General features: G+C 30.2%; 1 protein-coding gene across 3 annotated transcripts; it reads left to right on the top strand.

Annotated features, from left to right (window-relative positions):
• Positions 1 to 1,617: 1,617 nt before the first annotated feature.
• On the top strand, positions 1,618 to 16,639 carry LOC134256740 (carbohydrate sulfotransferase 3-like). 3 transcript variants are annotated; one of them, XM_062739417.1, is made up of 6 exons: positions 1,618 to 1,716; positions 6,568 to 6,619; positions 12,796 to 12,880; positions 13,150 to 13,594; positions 14,316 to 14,671; positions 15,980 to 16,638. In XM_062739417.1, the coding sequence occupies exons 3-6, from the start codon at positions 12,796 to 12,798 to the stop codon at positions 16,417 to 16,419; spliced, it is 1,326 nt and encodes a 441-aa protein (XP_062595401.1). In that variant the 5' UTR covers positions 1,618 to 1,716; positions 6,568 to 6,619; the 3' UTR covers positions 16,420 to 16,638. The 3 variants fall into 3 exon arrangements, with proteins under 3 accessions (XP_062595401.1, XP_062595400.1, XP_062595399.1); XM_062739416.1 differs by having other exon boundaries at positions 1,709 to 1,791; XM_062739415.1 differs by lacking the exons at positions 1,618 to 1,716; positions 6,568 to 6,619 and adding an exon at positions 10,163 to 10,594 and having other exon boundaries at positions 15,980 to 16,639.
• The last annotated feature ends 2,800 nt before the right edge of the window (positions 16,640 to 19,439 follow it).

Genomic DNA, 19,439 nt, shown 5'->3' with positions numbered 1-19,439 from the left:
AATAAATGCAAAGCTGATTTTGTGAATTTTATCTGTCACAAAACTTAATTTAAAATATATCATTCTATTCTTGTGTAAAATGACTACAAAGATATAAAAATGAAATTCTTTATATTAAGGAGTTGCCAGGATTAAAAAATATAAAGTTGCATAAGATTATTTTAATGATGTCGTCACAATTAACATCTCGTGCTTACTGTGTTTATTGTCAATTACAACACAATTTAATATAAAATAATTTTATGAGATTTCAGTTAACTATCAGTGAAATAAATACCGTCAAATAAATATCATATATAAGATTACAAAATAAATTGCTAAATCAGCAAATTAATACACGTCAATAGAACATTCGCTCGGGAAGGTAGAGCGTTCGAATCTCATCCACGGCTGATCCAGGTCGATAAAAATTTAGGTAGCAACTGTTCCTCAGCCATATGGGTTTGGCACTTTGAGTTAAAGTTGTACGTCTTTTGGAAAAGACCTAAAAAAAACCTAGGTCCCGTATAAATTAGGCGTTGGCACGATGAAGAAGCCTTACTGCTCAATGGCCGTCAGTGCAAAGTATAGGTCTCAGTTTGAAGCCCTTCACCTGTACCTATGAATGTTGACGTCTTCATAGGAGTGAAAAATTCTCGAACCGCAAGACGGCATTCAATTAATCAATCATTCATTAAAAGAATCAAGATGGTGATCACAATGAAATATATGCAATCTAATCCAATATCAAAATGAAACAATATTATGAAAGCAAATTAAATGAATGTAATTTTAGATAAGTTTTAATGTTAGTCTAATAGTATTACTTTTAGGCTAAAGTTGATATATATTGCTTGAACATTAGAATAACACTATGCGTAACTATTTCATTTGTTGTTATTCAAAAATTAAACTAAATCCTGTACTTACTTTGAAGTAAAACCAATAATTGAAACATATCCTCAAAATAACGTACAAGAGAATTTTTGTTGCATGGCACATTCTAGTTATTCTAATTTGTGCATGCTTAACATTGTCGTTAACGTTTCAATTTAAGATTTGGGATTATCAGCATCAGAAAAAGAGTTTACTAACAAACATCTTTATTTTATCAAGCTCAATACTCATCTAAGAGAAAGAATTTTTAGTACCGTGTAAGAATCATACGCTGCTTAAAATAACTATAATGTTGAGGATGGAAGAGAAAAGAGACAAGGTGATAATCTTTATGTTAGGGTGTTTTCTTAAGACAGAAAAAACCATACTGTGAAAACTATTTCAAACGAAATCGAAAACCATCGAAGCGGAAGAGAAACTTTTTCATAAAGCAAGCAACTTAAGAAGAAACTGTAATCATATAGAGGAGTGATTGAACCGCCATATCTACAGCCTTGTCCGATAATCTGCTTATAGTGCAACAGCTGTAATTCCATATCTACCTTTGAGGGATGAACACAATTGCAAAATGATGACAAAACGAATGTATCCTAAGCTTTGTAATTATATTTTACAATTCTCTGCGAGAAGCTCTCTGTGGATTTCTTGTGACACATGGTGCACTTTCTGTGACACATGAAGCATGCATAAAGTTTATTAATTAACAGCTCCATCGGTCGGGCTACATTGTCTGATCTTCAAAGTTATTCAGCTGTGTCAATTTTTGTCACAGATTTCAGATTTTGTGGTTGATCATCAAGCGCTGTATGAGATAGATTATGATATTTCTCTCTTTCTGTAGTAAGTATGTGTTTGTCTCAATTTGTGTTGTTGAAGTTCTGTTATTATGTTTCAGGGAAGTTGTCTCAAATTCAAGTGAGTAAAACTTTGTATGCTTGTGAAATTCTGGTGATTAAATAGTATATTTAAACATTACATGTTTATCTTAGGTATAATGTATATATCATCTTCATGTGTTTATTATATTAAACTTAATCCTATGATCTACAAATATAGTACACATTGTTCCGGGAGCTACTCATTATTATGAAAGATCTTTAGAAAACAAAATAGATTCAAATTTATATATTCTTCGAAGTTTCAATTTGGTCTTAGCAATTATTTTTCCTAAAAGAAGAATATGAATTTTTATAATATAAATTTTCTAAAACTTCATTATTTCTGCATGAAATATGCTATCATTAAATTGAAAATCCCTTATTTAATTTAAGACAAAGAATAACTTAAACTTTGTTTAATCAATGAAGGAAAACGCCATTCTTCAATGTGTACAAACTCTTTGAATATCTTGGACTCGAGTCGTCCCGTTTAGACCCGTTCACAAAAAAATATGTATGTTAAATAAATAAATTGAGGTGAGATCCCTATCAATTTTGAAATATACAAATACATCAACATCACTACTTCTTAAACAAGTTTCTCATTAATGTAACTTCTAAACAATAAAAAGCATCCCAAGTTGTTTAAACTTATGAAAAGAAACACATTTTGCAACTGAACACTCACAAAAAGAAAAGATACACCTTATATGAAGTAAGTGCTCTGATTATATAATTAAGAATTGTCTTCCTCATGTTTTACGGTCACTGTAACTAGCCTAAGGTTTACATGCAATTTGGAATTGCAATTCTTCTGACGTCTATATATACTTGTATACAATGTATTTCTAAGGTAATTAATGTAACGTTTTTACTATTACTCAGGGCTAAACTGAAACAAATTTGACACAATGTGTACATGAATTTTGGGTCATTAGAGAATTTTTTTTAAAATTTATAACATTTATCAAGCGTAAAAATAAAGAACAGAAATCAGCCTTATAAGTCCTATTAAAAAATCTACCACTAGTTAACAGATCAAAAACGGGTCACTAAAAACAGAAAGGGGATCAGGTACCATGGGGAATTGAATACCCGTCTCTATAGATTGCATCTGATCGAATGTAAGCACGAAAATTAGCAGCGAGAAAACAATGTTCTAAAAATTTGTATGAGAGGTCAGGTGACAATGAATTTAATTATAAATTGTATTTTTCAAACAAAATCCTTGTATCGGCAATATAGAATTTGCAAAAGTTTGATTACATTCTAAACTGCATTCCAATTATCGCGTAACTATGAAGAGGTTATCATGATTTATTTAAAATCTTTCAAATTAAAAAAAAGTAAAGTCAAACAGAGTCAAGAAAAATTTACATGCAGACAAAACAAAAGAAAAAAAAAAGAGGCTACAAAATTTGTATTAACATGTATACAAGCATGTTTAAATCATGGCCCGAGGGGCCAGACTAAATCCAATGTTAATTATAAATAAATTAAGCAAAAATATAAAGAGAAAATTAATATATGGATATATTTAAATCTTTAAATTATTTGAATTTTATGGCATAAATAAAAAGTGAAATTAAAAAGGATTTCTTAAACCTTAAAATCCCAAACTGCGGGCAGATTGTTCATAATTATTTTCTTGCAGTCGCTGTTGATTTTTCTTCAAATGTTCATATATCCTTCTTGAAACTGCACATATAATAATATACTAGCTCATCACACAATCGATTAAAAAAGGCATAATTTCCTAGGACAAACGGCTCGGTCTCATTTATTTTATAAACATCGTAGATAACATTTTCATTATTTATGATGATACAGTATCTAAGGACCTAAACCTGTTTTTACATAATTTTCTTTGTGTTTCCTGTTGCAGACTTTTATTAAATGTCGTATGATTAAAGTAAAGCTGACTTTCAATTCTTTATTATTATCTGGATTATGCATAAGTACAAGAGGGTATTGTGTATAAATCAGTAACGGATTACACCTTTTATGTTAGATTTAAATCAATACATGTTTGTGATAAGATAACAAGCTGTTCGTTTGCCTTTGTTGCAATTTATTCCAATAATAAAAAATTATGGTACAGAAATTTGATTGTTTTGTATTGTCACATGCACTTTGAATTACTTTCCTTGCCAGAAACCTATAATATCAAAAAAGTTAGGCTATACTGAACTTCTGAACTTCTTCAAACATCAAACAGTTTTTATATTTCTTTTCAATGACTTTCCACCAATAACTTCCATTTCCATTTCGACATGGTAGCAAATGTATATAAGTATAATCACAAACAGACTTCCTATTTTGATAATAAACATATTGACCACGAACTGTTTCTTAAAGGAATGACCATATATCTTGGTAAACTGACCACGGACCTCCTCAACACCTGGTACAAGTGGACACTACCTTGCACGTGCATCACAAGCGCACTTTTAATGGAATCGGTTGTTATGAGCGATAACGCGCGCTCTAGTCTAAAATGTACATGGGATCTTAATTCATACTCTTATTTTCTAATTTGACGCTCGTTGAATGTTTATTCCATATTCGAAGGTAAGTTTGTGCAATTACATAATTCTGTTAAAGTAAAGAATACTGCAAGTGTATTTCTGAAGAAAGCAATTCCTCGGTTATGGATTCTTATAATTAGCAAATTGCCACAAATAGAATATAAAGCGCACTGGTCTCCTTATTTGTGTATAATCTGTCGCTTGGATTTTTTTTCCTGGGGCATTTTATATTGTAGTGTTATTATTTCGTGACTTTATTTGTGTGACGTGTAATTAAATTTTGTAATTAACCATTGGAAATTAGCACAATTTGCGGTATTCTTTTGTCGGTTTTGCCTATTTACCATAGAGAGTTCACATTATTACTGAGAGAATAAAACTGAGATGCAATATTTACCTCTTGATACTATTTTTTGCACTCAGGTGCTGTGTAAAAAACTTCTTATTGATTCGTTGTTTTCTATAACAGTACTCTTCCATTTTTTTAACTCTCGTTTTCTAGGGTGTTGTTTATGTCTGTTTTAATTGTCGATTTGTAAAAGAATTTGTTTTTTAATTCTTCTTTCTCCTTTTCTTTTAATAAAATAATCTTTTATGGGAAGGATAATGAGCAAGATTCAATAAATCTTCAATAAAATAACAAAAACACTAATCATAAATATCTGATTTACATCTTTGGTTTGTGAAAAAATGTTTATAATCTACGTATTCCTCAGAGATGTGGGTCAAATTTACACATCTCTCCTAGACATTGGAGCAAGAGATAACATAAAGTAACAACTTAAGCTTTATTCCCCTTGGCTTATTTTGCAGAGACCTTAAACCATTCAAGATATGCTTTTATTCACCTTAAAAACAACATCTGTTCATATATTTTATGAATCAAATAATCGATTCTCAATGTAGCAAATGTGTTTCATCCAGTTTGTATCTATTTGTTAACGATTTTACTTGTATCTTTTAAAAAAAATCAAGAAAGCCTAAATTCTACGTAGTAGGTCCTTAATCTGCAATGGATCTCTACAAAGCCATTTGATAAGTCATATTATAGTCATAGGTTTAATCGATTTACAATTTATAACACTAGCTTGCATTTTATTGCACTTTACTCGGTCAAAACGATGTATTTTGTATATAATTTACGTCATCTACATCATCAGACAAAAGTTCAAATTAAGAAGTACATTTTATTTTTACTATTACGAAAGCTGTAACATTCCTTGTTTAAATCAGTCAAGGCCTTGGTTTATATATATATATATATATATATATATATAAAAACGTCATCAAACTGGACTACATCAAACTTTAAAAAGGTTGCTTCATGCCGTGGCCTACATGACCCACATTTTCTTCAAGAGGGGATAATAAAATGAGAAACTTTTCAAAATTTATTTCCTTAACAAATTATGCATGAATGTATGATTGGCCAATATAACATTTTAAAAGGTGCGAAGAAGAATTAAAAAAGTGAAGAAGTGATATATAACAAGAATAATTGAAAGTGCTTTTCAATTACAGTGGTCTTTTTATGTGTTTCAGAATATTTAATAAGACTGCATATCACCACACTATATAGTTCTTCGAATTAAATATTTCATCTCTGAAATACAGTTAAAAACTTCTAACATAGACCAGCTCCTGTGAAGAAATAAACTTTTTAAAAAGATCGGTGTTACAGAACTACCAAGCAAAATTGAATCTTATTATATAACGAATTTCGAAAGTATTTATATTCATGTATTCACATTCCTGATGGACTTTTAATTCCAGTGTGCACATGTACATGTAATTGATCCTCTTTCATGCAAGAAAAACATTCCCAATACATCTATATTTTATGCTACATGAATTAAATTTTTGCATAAGAATCCTGAAAATGAGAACAACAAACAATCTTTCAATTTCAAGTATGAGATATATTTCCAAAGCAGTTTTGTAGAAATCTTCTTAACTTATTTTATCCTTTTTATTTAAATATTTCTGTCAAACAGTGCTCAGGAAAGAAAAAACAAAGTGGAAAAAGTGATACGCTTTTCATTAGTATTGATTCGTCTAACTGTTCCGTCGTTCCTTGCTGCAGTGAACTGTTAAACAGATAGAGATGAGAGAATGATTACTTATATAGAAAATTTCACGCTTCTTGCCATATGTGTGTACCCTGGGACCGGTACTACGGAGTCTGCTACATGGTCATAAAAGCAGGCTCCACTCTAGTGGCTTAGAGCCAGTGGCTTATACGTTAATATCAGATTACAATGTAATTGTATCTCCTTCTATTGTAGATGAATTGCTGTAGATGCCGTTTCTTTTGCTTCTTATAAGCCACACAACAAGGTAAGATATCCTTTTGATATATTAGCCCATCTGGGGGAAGGGAGGGAGAGAGCGAATTCGAGCATTTTGAACTGTAATGCTGAAGGGTTATGAATTTTACCCTATCAAAAATTGCCTCTCGATCATCGTAATTAAGGTTTGATGCATCGATTAAATATTAAGTGTTTTTATGAATTGAAGTAATAACATGGATAAGTTACAACATTCTATAGTCTCTCTACTGTGAACAAGATAATTGAACACATTTGTTTTTGCAAGGAGGAAATAGTCGTTTGACATTTTGAACATTTTATGCAAATATCTCAAATGTTTATGATGATCGTTAACTCCTGGCAAATCTCTGAAAATTTGACAATTTAATGCCACACCATAGTTTAGTATATTGGTCATGTAATTAATCTTTCAATTTTTATTATTGTTGAAAGTTTTCCCCTATCTCTTATTTCATTTTCACCATTTTTATTAATTTATATATTGAACAAAATAATTGAACACATTTGTTTTCTTTGATTCATGTTTTAAGCCAGATGCTATATGACATTCACAATTTTGAAAGTTGATCATCATAACAATACACTTAGCAGTTGCTGACATTTTGAACATTTTATGTTATGATAAATCATTTTCAATATATCTCCAATGTTTATGATGATTTTCGTTAACTCCTGGCAAATCTAATTTTAAAAGAAAATTTGACAATATATAATGCCACCCTGGGATAAAATTCACAATTTTGCACCATAGTTTAGTATATTGGTCATGTAATTTTTAATATATAATCAATTTTTATTATTGTTGAAAGTTTTCACTTAGTTGGTTTATTTAATACCTATCTTCTTATTTTCATATATAATCACCATTTTTATTAATTTATATATTGAATAAAAATGTAAATAATACATATATATATATCAATAGGGCCCCACCCTAACGCCAGAACCCCTGACCCTGGGGCCATAAAATTCACAAATTTGGTAGAGGCACTCATGCTCATCATAACTATGCACTAAGTTAGTATATTTAATACCCAGGGGCAGAGAAGAAGATTTTCAAAGAAATCATGTATTTTCACTATATATTATCAATAGAGCCCCGCCCTCCAGAGCCCCTTGGGGCCATAAAATTCACAATTTGGTAGAGGCACTCTTGCTCATCATAACTATGTACTTAGTTGGTTTATTCATAAAAACAGAAATAATGTATTTTCTATTACTGATTTAGCCTTTCAAATTAAATACTGGAGATATGTACATATCAAACGTCAGATTTAAAGTTATTTCTTTCTGTGATCAAACATGCTCAATCAAACTAAATGCCTATTCAAATGAAATACTAAGCAATAAAAAAAATAAAACAGATTGCTTTATGACCTTTCAAATTAAATACTGAGATAAGTTTGCTGAAATTAATTTCATCAATTTTATTAGAAAGCAAAATTGATAAGATAGACATGAGAGAATGTAAAGGTGTTTAAACATTTATGAAAGCCTGGCTATAAAACTAATTCGCTTTCATTAGCTTCCCTTGTGTATTATAATTATCGTTACATTGAATGAACGGATGGCACAGAGGAATTTTTATTGATCTCTTGATATTTTAACGAAATATCGACATGCAGGAGATGACTAACATTTCTGTTACATGAGTCTATGCAGTTGAATAGAAAATATATGCTAAATGAAATTTAAACTATTTCCTTTCTTAATTTTGGTACCTTTCAATGCTTTCCTAGTTGCACTTGGTAGTCTGTTACAATATGTTTATTCATATCAATAGCTGTGACAATGCACTATCTAAATAAAAAAAAATTATATGCTATAAAAAATGTAATAATAGCATAACTTACTTTATAAGCAGCTCTCTGATAATTAGAATGAAAAATATTATTCTACAACGAAAGTTTATCATAAAGACGGTCCTGTACATAAAATTCAAAAAATGCCTGGTTATGTATCACAAATCATTAAAAAATAAACTTCATATCAAAATACCGTGAATAAGACAAGTGTTCCACATGATTTTGAAAGATTCTGAGATTTGAGAGAGAGAGAGAGGGATTTGATAATTTAGGACACAAACCTAACTGGGAATGTGACAAACTTTTGTTTTTTTGAATTTCCTCGAGAATTGTCACTTATATTGAGATGGCATCATTTGCCGGTTGAGGAAAAACCGGCAAAACTAGACCTGTCTTTGGCACTTATGGCCTTTGAGTGGAAAGGGATTTGTTGGTATGTGTAACAGGTTCCTCTTCGATACGGAACCTCGATTTATACCGTTATATCCGATGGACAGGTCTCCAAGTCGCGCAGTCAGATTCGAATATTCGAGCAAACGCTCTAACCACTGTGCCACGCGGGCGAAATTTGACCAAAAAAAGTGGAGATATCGATCAGACTTTAAAACTTATAAAAGCTGAACTCTAAAATGTGAAATGTATAGATCCTATATGACAGTCCAGCTAGTTTTAAGCCCTCGTCATTGAACAGGAATATGCAATATTATGTAGTTATATTTAAAAAAAAACTATGGTCTTCTTTGATTCATCATTTAAAGGCGATGGATTTATACGTTCATAAAATTTATTAGAATTCAAATACCAGAAAGTACAGAGATAAAATGAAATATGTAAAGATAACGAACATTATTCGAGCTCGGAAGTCCATTAAAAATTACAAAATAGGAGCGGAGCAAACACAGACCTCCAAAACATCAGAGGTGGGATCAGGTGCCATGGAGGAGTGAGCATACTCTGCTGACCGGTCACACCCGCCTGTGTTTGTTTTCTTTTCATTGAGTGGAAATCCCAGGAACAACTCACCTTTGATTAAGTGTTCCTATCTTAAAGCAAAACATGTGACAATTTTCACAACAAGGAGCCTATAGACAAGATTACTTTCTTGTCCTTGGCACCCCATTCCACCTCTTATGGTTTGCTGTGTCTGTATTTGTCCTACCACAAATCTTGTATCGTTTTAATGACTTAATTACTGTTTGTTATCCACATATATCATGTAAAACAAATTAGCTCCAATATTTGGCAGAACAGCTAGATATGATTTTAAAAAGTCTCACAACAAATCATGATCACCGTTTACTAGATGAAAATGGGGGTCGACGATAGGATTGCTGCAAAGTATTTGTATGCTTTTAAGGTAGAAAACTCAAAGACCCAATGTTTTAGAAGCTATAGAACTAATGTAAAATCAAAAAGAGAAAATTTTCCCGGAAAATACAAATAGTTTTTTTAAGTGATGCTTGTCCTCGGTTTCTTTTGTCCGTGTATTAATTATCAAAAACTGGACATTGTATTTTTATAATATATTATCTTTACAACTGAATCTTACATAACCATATATTTGTTTGATTGAAATAACTAAATTTGAACTTGTTACTACTTCATTTTCAAAACTATTTTTGATGAAAACTATTACGCTCTGAATATCTTACAATAAGTTAAATTACAGGGAACTATGTGATCAATCTGTAAAAACAACGCATCCAATTAGTCTGCATCAAATTAAAAACTGTTAATCCATCATTACTACGGCTGGGCGTGTATGATTTATACAGGGCTTAAACTTTGGTCTTAAAGTGAGAAGTCCTTTTACGGCTGTCATTTGGCGGGTCATGAGAATTAAGTGGGTCCGTGAAACATCGTCTTGTGAAGGGAACTAGAACCTTGTCATTGCGCCGGTGCTTCTTCACTCAGAGTGATGCCTTTTATATCCTGTTTATGTGTAAATCAGACATTTACGATGGGAAAATTATTTTACTAAATAGTGGCGGTTTGAAGAAAGTCGGATGTCTTTGTTTTGGAATACTGAGCATTTTAGCTTCATATTCAAAAAGTGTGATATTCGGATTAAAAAGAGTTGTGTTTGAGTCATGGCGATTTCTTCTTTTGCTTTTTCTTTCAAAAGGAAAGAGTTATATGTTCGAGAATGAAAGTTACAAATCATGTTTGACATATCGGTATGTACATGTACAGTTATATTGGGTTTTAGTGAAAGTTGTTAATAAAAAAAAAATGCAAGTCTTATTTAAATTGTTATTATCCATGAATTGTTTAGATTTTTTTTATCAATTTATATCCCAAATGATGTATAGAAAATATAAATAAGTAAATAAATACTTTGCAAAGATTAAATAGACTAAAAATATGTTTATTATATATGATGTGTGTGTGTTGTATTTCTTTTAAGGCTAATATATATATATGCTGCACAACCTGGGTTGGAACACTCAGATGTTTATAAACCAGACAGCAATTTATTAAATCGGTCTTCCAGGGTTACACAAGTATAACTTGGGTACCGTTTAAATTCATCATAATTTATTTTCCCATTATTAGGTGAACAAAGCAAACAAAAAGAACTTTCCTTCAGAAATGACTTCATAGTCAATCTGATTTGTATATTTTTTTTAAATAAATGTATTTATGGCGTAAAACATAGTTATACGATAAATAGTTCGTGTAAAATAGTTTTTCTATCCAACTAAATTAAAAGTCACAACTAAAATTTTATCATGGGTGCATATACGTTAATTCTCATTTGTGTGTTGAAGAAAGAAATAAACATTCCCAATAATATATAAAAGTTGACATACAATTTAAAGCATCTGATTACACAAACATTAATAAATGCACAGTACTTTTCTGACAATCCAAAACGTAGTCTACATTAAAAGGAGAATAAAAAATGCTTAACTTACACTTATGCTTTTCTTCCATATAATGAAACCAAAGATTCTGTGATTTTGCGATTATCATTCAAACATATCTATTTCAAAAACCCACATCAGAAGTCACACTTCTTTAAAGCCAGCTAATCTTCAATTCAAAAAATATCTTGAAACAGAAAATTTTATGAGGCTGGTAAATATGTAAATTTCTGTTCATTGTAAACTAAAACATATATCATATCAAGTAATTTGAATTTTCATGAATTGCGAGGTCGGTTATTATGTACAGCCTTTTGCCTCTAACGTCTACATTTTTGAGTATTGTTTTATACATGCGCTTTTTGTCAACCAAATTGGATACTTTTTCATGTACGTGTTCTATACGTGTAATATATTCCAAAATGACGTGTCTCATTAATTATTTAATTATTTCCTTATGTATTTTATAATTAGAATTAAATGAGATTTTCACAGAGATTAGGTATGTAAGTGATAAAGTGTTTTATAAAACATGTTTATACATTTATTTTATATTCATTAGTCAAAAAGCCTTATATGCACAACATCTGTTCAAACGGACTCGTATGTCAATTAACATAATACATGAACATATTAACGAAATATTTGGAGATAACGAACAGTATCCAAGCTTAAAAGTCCATCAAACAATGCACATTTGTAGCAGAGCAATCATGGACCTCAGAAATTACAAATATGTTTTCTTTTTTTTCTTTGCCTAATATTATAGGCAATGTATGTCAAACTCGGTTTACCGTGGTAAAAAATCAAATGCTATTCAATGACAGATGATATAAACAAAACATGGATGCCTGGATTGGTACATATTTTTTGATCTAATTTTATTACAAATGATGCAAATAATAAATTTGTAGAATATAAAGAAATTGCAAACCTTCTGTGATGTTCAAAACTCTACCCTTCTGAAACCATCCTTATTATTCTATACAAATTTTTTCACTTCAAATTCCATTTTTGTGCAAATTTGAATAAACAATTAAACCCTAGGTGAAACTTATTCATTTTATTCATTAAAACATGACTCAAATTGTTATTTTCAAATTTTTTGACAAAAGTTTGTTTGTATCATCTGCCCTTGAAGATTTAAATAGATCAATCTTTGTTAAAAAAAAATTGAAATTCCAACATATAAGCAATATATTCGTATATCAACAGTTTCTATACCGATTATAGTTTATAGAAAATGAACTCATCCTCTTCTACAAAATAAAAAAGTCAAATTTAAAGGCTTTTTAACATTCTGTTGCATTTATTAATAGACTTAATAAATAAATGTGTCAATATATTTAAGACAATTTTTCTTCTCGATTTAGTCTCCTATTTATTTTTCTCATTGACATTTTATTTTTGTTTATGTATGCTAGATATTTAACGTTACTGAGGGAGACTATTTTTATAATATGTTAATTAATGTATCTAAGAGTGACCCCATTCATCTTTATGTCTTACAGATGATAAAGAAACGATGGAAGCGTGTGCTCCTTACATTAGGGCTAATTATCGCCACTGCACACCTGTATTTAACACTATTTGCAGGTGAGAAGTCAGCAATATGCAAGGAAGCCTTAGCACTGTCACGAGATACACTCGAAATATGTTACTGGCAATTTATCCTGGTCACCAATGAAACCCAGGGAAGATAAATTATATTCAATGACATTGAAAAAGCCAGATTATGCAAATTTGTTTATATATATTCATGTTGTCCCACTTTTAGTGATATTCAACTGTATCACATAAAAAATGCTGGGGTAAAATATCTAGATAAGGGGTATTAATAATTGAAATATAAATTATGTTTTCAGTGCAGGAGAGGTCATATATACGGGAGGGTCGACATCTAGATTCCTACGTCATACAAGGAACAACGGCTGGGCAGACGTTCAACTTGAACAAGGTCACACCAAAAGTCACAAGAGTTGTTGCAATGGACAATGACAAAAACATTTTTTACAAATTAAACCAAAAACAATTAACAACAAGAAATCCAAATATTACAACAACCTCAGTCGATGTCTCTTCAAACACGTCTAGCACACAAGACACGACACAGATTGTAAATATGGTCCCTGAAATCAGTTACAATGTTACTCACATACTAATTGTAGCCTATATTAGGAGTGGTTCGTCTTTGACGGGCGATATTCTTCAGCAGGACCCAGATTCTTTTTATGTGTATGAACCTCTACACTTTACAGAGAAGATGGGAAAGAAGCTTCAGTCCGTGCAACTTTTAAATGGCAAATATGTGTGAGTTGTGTTCAGATACCATTTTTATTACGTTTACATGTCTAGTGTATTGCACAAAAATCCTTTCCTAACAAATACTTCTACTTGTAATGATTTACGATTGTGAGATTTAGTATTTGAATAATATTAAAATAGAGAACATACTTTTATAAAATAAGACAAGGAACTTTCATTTACAACGAAAATATATATTTTTTGAAGATGTCTAAATTATCTTATTCAGATTAATAAATGTCAATTAAGAACTTTACTGACATCCGTATATACAATTAATCTTTTTTTTTTTTTTTTAAAAATTCCATTGAGATTGATGAGTTATGAAGACCTGAATTTCAAAGTAAAAATTTCACTGAGATACTTTATGCAGATACTTTGATTTTTATGATAAAAAAATTCGAAGATGTTCATTTACTCTTACAGGACTTTTGTTAGCATACTTTTATATCGCATTACTTGTACATATAATGTCTCTTAGATTTGTATTAACAAACCGTAAGGCTCCAAACCTATTTCGTGATGGCAAGAAAATATGTTTTGGTTCTCTCAAAGTAGAGTTTATTTTTAGTTCAATTTTGATATTCTCTTTCACACAACTTGCAGTTGCAACTTAATTGACATAAAATTCCTCTTCTTATGAAGTATAATTAAGTTACTATGCTTCTGTTTACTATGTCTTCCAATATTTAGTGATGCAGTGATACATTTTGTTTTATTTTTGCAGAAATATTGAAAGGAAACTATTCTTCAATCGAGCATTTACAATCATCAACTCATACTTCGACTGTAATTTTTCTAATCTTGACTTTGGAACATTAGTTCACGGATTTCAGACATTTGGAAATAAAACCAATAAATTTATTAAGTGCTATGTGAAGAAATTAGGACAAAAGATAAATAAAAAACTAGCAACACAAATGTGTGCGGTAGAACTAGAAAAAATGTGCCAAAATTCTAGGTTTCGAACTATTAAAACAATAAGGATACCTATGCAGTATGCTGAGGTCTACCTGAAGAGGTACCCCAGTCTTAAAGTCATTCATCTTGTCCGAGACCCCAGGGCTCAGGTGAATTCTATAGGTAAGCCAAATAAATATATTTACATTTTATAAATTGTAATAGTATTTTAAGTTCTTCCTTTTGTTTCTTGTTTAATAAACTCTGGTTTCAAATGCTAGACCAGGTAAAAGGTCATGATTGCATGCTTATTTTACAGAAAGCAAATTTGGTCATACATGTGATGTTTCTTGAAAAAAATGAATTAAAAGAAAAATAAGTAAAGAATGTAAAACGTCATAATAGCTTATTTTACAGAAAGCGAATTTGGTCTTTTTTTTTCTTTTTTTCTTTTCTTTTTTTTTTTTTGAAAAATATCGAAATGATACATAAATTTTCTTTTTTCTAGTATTCATTTTCTCAAATATGTTTTAGCGAGAACCTGATGTATCATATGTACATTCGTAACTTGTTATTGATTGATTAAAGTACAAATTACTTCAAATGCAAATTTATCTTTAGATAAGAGTCAATATGGAAATATTTCTACGAAGTAATTCATCTTTTTAACAAACTGCCATTTGTTTTTGAAGTTCTCTTTGATTTGTAAATAATTGAAAACAATTTATATTAATCACGTTTTCGCTATTTTTGCACAAGTGCGCCAGAGGTCAGTCGACATAGGGCTTACCTGTTTTCGATGACAAACTAACATGATACATAGATTTTTTGGGACCTAGAAAAAAGCTTGTCAGGAAATTTGACAGATCTACTTGGTTTTTTTCTTAAATGACAAGAGTCTCGTAATGAATTAATTAGTATGTTTATCCCATGTCGACAATAAAATTGTTCTGATCTTAAATTTCATAACATTTCCGCTAGCCTTTTGAACTTTTGATATTCTTACGGCTTCAAATGTTTGATCATTAATTAATAAATAGTTGTTTAAGTAGAGTTTTGAAGACTTGATAATTTTTTCCACATCATTTGATAAATGATGTTCAAAACATAATTAACTCTGGTTTATTTTTACAATGAAAATCCAAATGAGATACAGAATAAATACAGAATTCAACATAAAAACACCCATATCGTGTAACTTTCAATGAGAACTTAAGAGAAGATTAAATTATTTCTGCAATCTTTGATTCTTTTTCCCCCAATATAACGTGTCAATCTGGTACAAAACACATGATTTATATCTAAAAAATCCGAGAACATTTGGTATTTTTTGGAATAATGTGCTTTTAATGTGCATTGATATATGACTTTGAAATCTTCCCACAAATCCAAAAAAGCATAGATTAATTGTTTACGAATCTAGCAGAGATTTAATATACAGTAAACTGCATTTTAAGGATTAGGATGGCTTTTATTTATTTTTTTTTTCAGTTTCATTGGCAAATACCACGAGATACAATGTAGGATTTGCAAAACAAAAGTGCAGAGCGATGGAGAGAGACCACTATTTTTCAGAGGTGTACCGCACCAAGTATCCGGGACGTATAAAGCGTCTTTATTACGAGGACCTAGCGTCTAGTCCCATAAAAACTTCTGAATCGCTTTATGAATTCACAGGCATGAACTTTACCTCCGTGGTCCGGGACTATATAACTGGTATCACCAGCGCAGGGCTGAGCAGTTGTGCCATTTGTAGCAAACGGGCGAACTCTTCTGAACATGTGGAAAAATGGCGCCTAAAACTAGCATTCAAGGATATACAGCTCATTGATAAAGAGTGTATGAGTGTTTATAAACATTATGGATTTCTACCTGTTCAAACAGAGAAGGATTTAAGTGACCTTTCTATACCTCTTAGGAAAACAATATGATAAAATTTTGTTATAAAATATTTGATCATAACATAAACTTCTGTCAGCAGAATGCCATCAAGTTCTATTTTGAATAATTCACATTGAATTATTTTAATGTCACTTATGTGAGTTCATTATCATTGCTGTAATTCATCAAAAAACTATTTAATTTATTTGAAAACTGTTACTGTTTTCCCTTTGCCAAACAATTTTATCCTTATAACAGACTAAAATCTAATTAACCATCCTAATCAAACTCCAGTGTTTCTGAATAAAAGACATTCATTGATTTATTACATTTTGTCACATTGTTATTATAGCTTACAGACATGAATCAGAAAAAGACATTACACATCTTTTGGAAACAATTTTACAATTTTTAATAATATTTCAAACCTGAAGTGCGTAGAAGTTGCTTAAACATATCAGGTTTCCTATCATGAAGCTATGCATTTAAAAATTTAATGATGAAACATATGGAGAAAACGAACAGCGTTCAAGATCAAAAGTCCATGAAGCAATACAAATTAGAAGCAGAGCAAACACGGACCTTTAAAACATTCAAACATTTAATATAAAGCACCCAAAAATGACCAAGGACATAAACAATAACACATTTTCAAATCTTAGGGGGCACCCTGTCCCTTTATCAGGAACAGAAGAAGTTAAAAAATCATAAAAACGCAATGAATACCAACAATAAATTTCTAAATTTAAAACTGTAACGAAAAAGAAACAGTAGTTTTTGCTGTAGTTTTAGGTGTTTTTGTTTTAATCTTTTTCGTTTTTCTTTTTGGTTTGATGAGCAGATTTGAATACTAGTATTCATATCTAAAACTAATTTTGACACATATTATTAAACTTTTGATTGGTTAACTTAATGATATAGAAGGGTAATTGTTAGTCCCATAATCTTCTTAATGATAAAAAGGTAAAAATAAAAGGAAGAATTGAATCTGTTATAAGTAAAAGAACCAACTTACAATTTAATCTTTAAAACGCAAGGACAATAAACTTTGCTCATGTCAAGATGAAATATTGCATCAAAACGTGTGTACATTAATTTCATTTTTCTCCGTTTTATTTTTTTTTTTATATTCTTTATCATAAATCCAATATTTTACAAAACAGAAAAGACCCGATTGTTACTTAAGCTCTGACAATAGTTTAAATAGAGCTTTAGACATGTAAAAATTTTACATTTGGTTTAAATGAAGACTCACGTGTTCACTTAAAAGGTTGTTAATTGGTGGTATTTAGAAGTTGTGTAGGACTAGGATTTTATTTTCAGGTATCAAATCAGAAAAAACAAAATACTGAACTAACTACTAAATAATGTTGTTATTGTTTCTTTTCGTTATAGATAACTTTAACACCCCAAAGAATACTTTTACCTCCCAATTATTTGTAAGCCCAAGATAGTAAAGTGTTGGCATGTCTAAACAGAAATATTGAAGAAAAAAATTATTCATGGAAATTAAATTTAAAATACCTTTTTTTTTTCTGTTGCAAAATGGTCTTTTAAATTTATGGGTTATTGGTTCTCTATTCATAGATTCTTGAAAAAATGTCAGAAAGCTGAAAAAAAAACAGATTCTTGATTGTAAATGATGAAGCAAATCAATTAATCCAAATTACAAGTAGAGGAAAGACGAACCTCTGAAAACAGAGGTATGATTAGTTGCCACAGAGTAGTAAGCATCTTTTATACTAACTGTTATCCTTGTACAGATTGTGAAAAATATAAAAAAAAATAAAAAGGACAGACAATTCAGTCTGAAAATAATGTATTTGCGTACAAGGTCAATGATTGACAAAAGAATTTACAAATTTCTGAAATTAAACTAGATTTGTTATATCTCTGTTACATCAGCTTATATATTATTATATAGATTTATAGTGCAAAAATAAAACAACTTCATTAACAACAAGAAGTTTGTCTAAAACAGGTCTTAAGTGTTTGTGGACTATCAGGAAATGAGGAATATGGGTCATTTAAATATATTTTAGTTTAAAAAAATTGGCAAATGTACGTGTTGAAGACAAAAATTCGTATTTTGAAATAAGCTTTTAAGATAGTCAAATATATGAGGCAATTTCTTAGACTTGCAGGAATTCCATGTGGAAAAAATTATTTTTCGGATACCTGTGTGGCCAGCTATTCATCAAGGTATGTAGATATATTATTTCTTATCAGATGTTTTTCATCACTAGTTTTATACTAAATAAACAAAGAAGGCTTTTGCAATATCAATCTACCTTGATTTAACTCAATCTCATAAAAACTCGCCACGACATCCATATCCCACAAACAATAAAACTGTACAAGCCGTACTCATGTGCACTTGCTAATGTTGTACTTTCTTTATTAAGTCGTCAAAAATAACATGGTTTGGATAGTGATTTAAAAACACTTTGACTGCATAAATAGAACAAATAAACATGGATTGAAAACAAGTTCTTTAGCTATCGATGTTTATAAAGAAACTTTGATATACAAATAACATTATTTTATGATTGAATATGTTTTATACATACAATCATTATATGTTAAATGTATAACTTATATATCAAAGTTCTAATTTATCTATCTAGAGTTCAAAATTAGAGTCGTATATAAATGTTTTAAAATGTCTTCTTCCACTCATGTGACACATTCTCAAAATTCAAAGTGCACAAACTGATACCCAGCTACAACACTTACTATGCATTAAAGCCCAAATGGAGGATACAATTTGCAAGATCTATGAATTTCTTTGATTATACCGGTATCTAATATTCGTCGGTCACTTTATCTAATATGTTTCACAATAATTGTGGATTACATTTATTTGAAAATACAAGTATATACGAGCCATGTAATAGCTTTCAAAATTAAGATCTTCTAACTTCCTTCACAAATTATACTAAAAACCTTTTATAGGAGTGTAAAATTAAACAGCTGAATGATGCACAGAGAACTATGATTTTATTGATCTTGGACAGCGAGGACAGCGATATAAACAAATATTTAAGAACTCATGTTCAACGATAAAAAA

Source organism: Saccostrea cucullata, unplaced genomic scaffold (assembly GCF_032062105.1).
Source record: "Saccostrea cucullata isolate Sc308-1 unplaced genomic scaffold, CSIRO_AGI_Scuc_v1 ctg908, whole genome shotgun sequence".
NCBI lineage: Eukaryota > Metazoa > Mollusca > Bivalvia > Ostreida > Ostreidae > Saccostrea > Saccostrea cuccullata.
This window is presented reverse-complemented; position numbering and strand designations above follow the sequence as displayed.